Source organism: Gossypium hirsutum, chromosome A07 (genome assembly GCF_007990345.1).
Source record: "Gossypium hirsutum isolate 1008001.06 chromosome A07, Gossypium_hirsutum_v2.1, whole genome shotgun sequence".
Taxonomy (NCBI): domain Eukaryota; kingdom Viridiplantae; phylum Streptophyta; class Magnoliopsida; order Malvales; family Malvaceae; genus Gossypium; species Gossypium hirsutum.
The window spans coordinates 289,968-295,566 of record NC_053430.1 but is presented as its reverse complement, the minus strand read 5'-3'; the positions used below and the strand labels follow the sequence as shown (position 1 = coordinate 295,566).

Sequence of the window (5,599 nt, the reverse complement as noted above, 5' to 3'; positions counted from 1 at the left end):
CCTAAAGAATATTTAGAGACTAAAAACATCAAGTGGCTTTCACTAAATCAACAACAATAATAAAAAACCGAAAACACAACTATCCTTTTGTTGTGCTTTATTCAAAACATAATAATATTCTTGATATAAGATATTACGTGGCACATTTTGGTCACAAGCTTCACACGATCACCCGCCACCCTCCACATGTTTTTATCCCAATATAAATCCTCACCCTTTCTTATTTAATTTCCTCAACTAAACCAAAACCTCCTAATTTTATTACTTGTCTTCCCCTTCAAGCCAACGACAAGAGTAAAAAACTTTTCACACTTACCACCTTCCAATCATGAGCCGCTCAAACTCACGTATCACCATACATGGTGGTGATAATAATATTAATAGTATTATTATTAAAAAATAGACCATCATGCATGATAATGATGATGAAGCACATCGTCATCATGGATATGTTTTCAAACTCACACTCTCCCCGTGCTTGCCTTGTGGTATATAATGGCTATCGAATTCCACCAACTCTATATCAACATCTGACATCTCCCTCTATTTATTCATATTCCATGTTCACTGATTCTATCGCAAAACAAAGCCACAGTTAGATCAGCTGACAATTCGACAAAATGTCTCCTGTTTCCAAAGTTGTTGTCTCATGGTACAAGAAACATGCAGACGATGATGATGATGGGTATGGTCTTGCTCCAGCAACGTCATTCATAGAAGGAAATGGTGATGATGGTGATGGAGACTATGACTATGCTCCAGCTGCATGATGAGATAAGCTATTCTAAGCAATCATCAAAACCCTATACCGGGGGGTATTCCCAAAACTTTTGCAGCTAGTTCTGCTACGGATCGAGTAATATCTCTACGTATTATGTATGTATATGCATAAGTGGCCCCAAACGGCAGATTTATATGTTGGTACTTTAGCAACCATTGACAGATGCTAATCATATTATATATTTAGGTGAGTGATAGATGGCCATCGGCACTGTATTATTAATTAACTAGGAAAGTAGCTAAAGCCTTAGAAAAGTTTGAGCTGTTTTGTGTTATATTATAAATTTATAATTGTCAACGGAAAGTACACTCTTAAGTATTAAAAAAAAATTTCCGTACCTTAATTCTATGTTACCTCGTAAGTAGATGCTGTATTGATACCAAAATTATCTACTACTACTACGTACCAAGTAGACTCGATTCAGCAGAGCCAATTAATTCAGCTTTCCTATAGCTTGGACCCTTTTTCTCTTCATATTCTTTCTTTCTTTTCCTACCAAAAGCTGATTTTACTGTTCTCATAATATCTAATACAAATTAACTTCATACATGATCAAAAGAGTAGCATGCTTTACTCAAACATCAAGTGAACTCACACGATTCACAAAGATATATGAAAGAGTTATTGACAGCAATAGTTAATACATCATGCCTTTAATATGAAAAACACATAGTATAGCTAGTGCCTTCAAATTAACTTCAATAATACCTTTAATTGACATCAGTTACTTTACCACTATACTTATGGATAGAGAGCTGAATAATAGGGACCTACACCCAGTAGGCCTATCTTTATAAATACTATTCTCAGCACTAGGGCAAATGAGGATATACAAGTAGCCCACATTGTCTCTATTTTGCTAAAACTCAGGCTTGACTTCCCAAACCATCATTTTAACGGTTTTCCATATCATCTACCGTATCGACCACTTTTACTTTAGTAGCTTTTCACATTTTTTATGATGTCAACCACTCTATTCGTGTTTTTTATTATTATAATTTAATTGTTACAACAATTTTAGTAAATAAATAATATAATATATTAATTTTTTTGTGTAATTTAATTAATATAATTATATTAAAAGTTTTTAAAATTAAAAAATTGATTCACTGCATTCCATCAAATATAGCAGTAGACTATTGGCCCTAATAGGTGGTCTAGGGATTGTGGCCCATATCAAATAGTAGGCTCATTTATAGACTATGTATGTATGGCATAAATAACGGCTAAAATCTTTTATATGATGGTATTCCTTTTTATTTATTTTTCTCTAAAAATGCTATAATTTCAAATTTTTAAAAAATATGGTTGGAAAATTTTTGGTATTCAATAATTATATTATATTCAATTAAATTTGAAATTAAGTTGAGTTAAATTTTAAATAGTGTACAAAATTCTTTCAGCACTATTTTTTTTATTCACAATATTTAAACTCAAAATTTTATTTAAAAAAGCATTGAATTTCTTATGGTGGTTGGTTGCCCATAGGTAGACAGGCTTGTGCCTGTGTTTGGTTTTATCAGCAGGTTGGTGTGGCTAACTAAACTTGCTTCTAAAAAAATAACAGTTGCCCTTGCCTTTTCATAGATTTTTCGATAACCCAATGTAGTTTGCAATTATTAGATTATTTACCAGCTAATATGGCTTAATACCAATGTTGACTTTGGGATTGTCTCTTACCAAAACAACATGGCCATGTAAGCTGTTATGTATTATATTCAAACTTGCCACCATAAAAGATGCTTCCTTTGAACATTTCGACTCTTCTTTGATAACATTTGCTGGTAGCTTGTCAGTACCATCCATAACTGATGCATTAAACAATTTATTTCTAACATTTGACTTTTGGAAATTGGCACCATTATTTAAGCATACTAAGGGGTACCTTGGGGTGCAGTGTTAATGAAATATCCTACAATGAAGGTTCAACTCTTTGTTGTTCTTCTCCTCTGGATATTTGTTGAATTGCCTGTGTTAATAACTAGTTTTATGCCACCTTACGAATCCGACCCGACCCTGCCGGATTCTTCGGTCATCATTGCATACAACCGGTCTACCGATATCGAAAAGCATTGCAGCTCTTTTCTAACCTTAGCTTCTGAACTAAAACCTGATGTCAACAGGGGAAGTAGGCTCAAGAATGAACTCTCCTTCTATCTTGGTGATTGGGAGCAGGAAACTGATGAGGCACCATTGATACAATTTGATGACAATGGCAACCTTGAGAGCAGTCAACCTCCAACTTCCCTATTTAAGTTAGCTTTCTTTGAGGTAAGGGATGTCAACTCCATCCAGCAACTTCAAAACACAGTAAGTCTTGGAGGGGTTCTATCTGTAGGCATATCCAAAGACTGGTCATTTTCTTATGGTGACATAGAGCCTAATATGAATCCAGGCTCATCGGTCGTGAAGATTGTTTTCGAAGGGGTTTATATGGAGGTAGAAGATGATGGAGAAGAACGTTTGATGTGCTTGGTAGGAAGTTCAACTTCAACCTTGCCTTGTACCGACACATGTGACAATGATGTGTTCTGGGCGCTTCAAACCGGCGATGTTCCCACTTATAATCACCGCCATATTCGTTTCTTGCAAGATGATCAAGTTTTGCTTGTTTTACGCTATCCTAAAAGCTTCAACTTGACACAAAGAGCAATCTATAGAGAAATGACAAGTCTAAATGAACAAGGAGGGCAAAGGTACTTCAGTAAAGTTCATATATCTTCTCAGTTGAGTGGCCACTCGAAATATCAATTTAGTTCGGAATTGGTCCAATCCACAACTTTTGATCCACCCCCTTACCAAGATGAGTTGATGGAAGATGGTGTCCTTATGCTTACTGGTAGACAGTTCTGCCGAGTACTTCACCATGAGTATCGAGAAATATGTTTAAGCATCGCTCCAAATTACAGGTTCAGCAGTAGCGATAAGAACCAGATCCATGGCAAATTCAGCCATTTCGTTCTCGAGAAGGAGATGCAGGCTACTGGTATTTTGAGTATTGATGAGGTTAAGCTCATTTTCCAGCATGTCAAATGCGAGCAAGATACAAACAGAACCGGCAGTACAAAGGTAACTGCAGTGCTGAGATCAGTTACCAAAACAAGTTTCCAACACTTGGAAAGATTACGAACTGGCCTTTCAGGGTCGACATTAGCTGTTGAGGGTATATGGAATTCTTCTTCTGGACAGCTTTCCATGGTTGGATGTCAAGGGACGGTGGACTCCGGACCCGAAGGATGTGATTATGTGATCTCAATGTACTTCCCACATTCACTTTCCATTAAGCAGATAAGCTTCCTGTTTGGAACCATATCCAACGTGAAAAAGGATACAGGTTTGGACAATCCTTTATATTTTAATGCAATGCGAGGCATAAACACCGGAGATTTCACTGAATATTTATCTTATAATTATTCCATGATCAAGTTGGTCAATGCATTTGAGAGGAGAACAATACCTTATCAAGTTTTAAGCATTGCCAAGCAATGGCTCTTCAAGTATCCAGCTCTAAAGGATGCAGAAGAACCACTTGCTCAGTTAAACCAACTGACCAGAAAACTTGCTTCAGATGGCTCTGTAGTAGTTCCAGATGATCAGTTGATTGCTGGACCGAAATCTCGAGCCCTCGTTCAGATCAATGTGCTTTCTTTAGGTCCATTATTAATGGACAGAAATCTTAGAAACAAAACAGTCATTACAAAAGATGAGCTTACTAGCTGCCGGTTCTGGAATGTATCGATGCATCTCGCATTCAAAACCGAGGAAGAACTCAAGAAAACAATATATAAAGATGTTTCAGAATTGTCCCTGGAAGGCGTATATGATCCTAGTTTGGGTGAGATGCATTTGGTCGGATGTAGGAAGGCTTTGGTCGGGAGTATGGGCATAGAACGAGGCCAAGATTGTCTTATATCAGTGAAAATTCAGTATACACCACTGAATTTACAATTGTGGAAAAAACCAACTGCTAAGATCACCATCAACAGCCAAAGGAAAGTCGGTGATCCCCTCTACTTTAACTTGATCAACATTCATGTTCATTTGAGTTATTATCTAGATTATTTCGAAGCAGATACTCAACGAGCATACTTCGAGGCAATCTTAGGCAGTCTAGTGCTCACCATGTCGATTGCAATCATATGGAACCAGCTGTTATACATGAAGGTAAATGCAGACATTGTTCCATACATATCTACTACCATGCTTGCTTTTCAGTTCCTTGGATATAGCCTTCCACTGATCTGTAATGCCAAAGTCGTGTTGAAATCAATGGTACCTAAAGATTATGAATGGCCTCCTCCAGCAAATGGAATGTTGAAATTTGTTCAAAGTTTTGAACAGGCTCTTTTGCTGGTCATGTTACTACTTATTGCAAGACTTGTCCATATGGTAGTAGAATCTAGAAGCAAGACCATGTCTGATGCTCCTAGAGAGAAAAGGGTTATGTTGACTACCATGGCCATGGCCATATACGCTTATGGAGTTCTTATTTTGATTGTTGCTGTTGATAAACAAAATGGGCATGTATGGCAGATTTGGATGGATGTAATGGTGTATCTTGTTTATGTTTTTCAAGATTTCTTTCTGCTTCCTCAGATTATTAGCAATAGACTGATGGCAATGCCTGTTAAGTGCTTGAGGGAAGGCTATTACCTTGGATTGACCACAGTAAGGTTGCTTGTGCTCTATTTTGACTACTTAATGGATCCTACTATATATACCAGAGTGGGAAGATTTGATTTCTCAAGTTTAAGCTCAACAAGTCTAACCCTTTCTCCGGTTGCTGCTCCTGTTATATTGGATACCTACAATCTTTGA

At 36.9% G+C, this 5,599-nt stretch overlaps 1 protein-coding gene across 1 annotated transcript; it reads left to right on the top strand.

The window, feature by feature from the left end:
* The first annotated feature begins 2,698 nt into the window (after positions 1-2,698).
* Positions 2,699-5,599, top strand: LOC107930808 (uncharacterized). Its single transcript, XM_016862526.2, has one exon. The coding sequence runs from the start codon at positions 2,699-2,701 to the stop codon at positions 5,597-5,599; it is 2,901 nt and encodes a 966-aa protein (XP_016718015.2).

What these genes read in the sequence shown, in the direction of transcription:
- LOC107930808 (XM_016862526.2), top strand. Translation starts at nt 2,699, where the DNA reads ATGAAGGTTCAACTCTTTGTTGTTCTTCTCCTCTGGATATTTGTTGAA.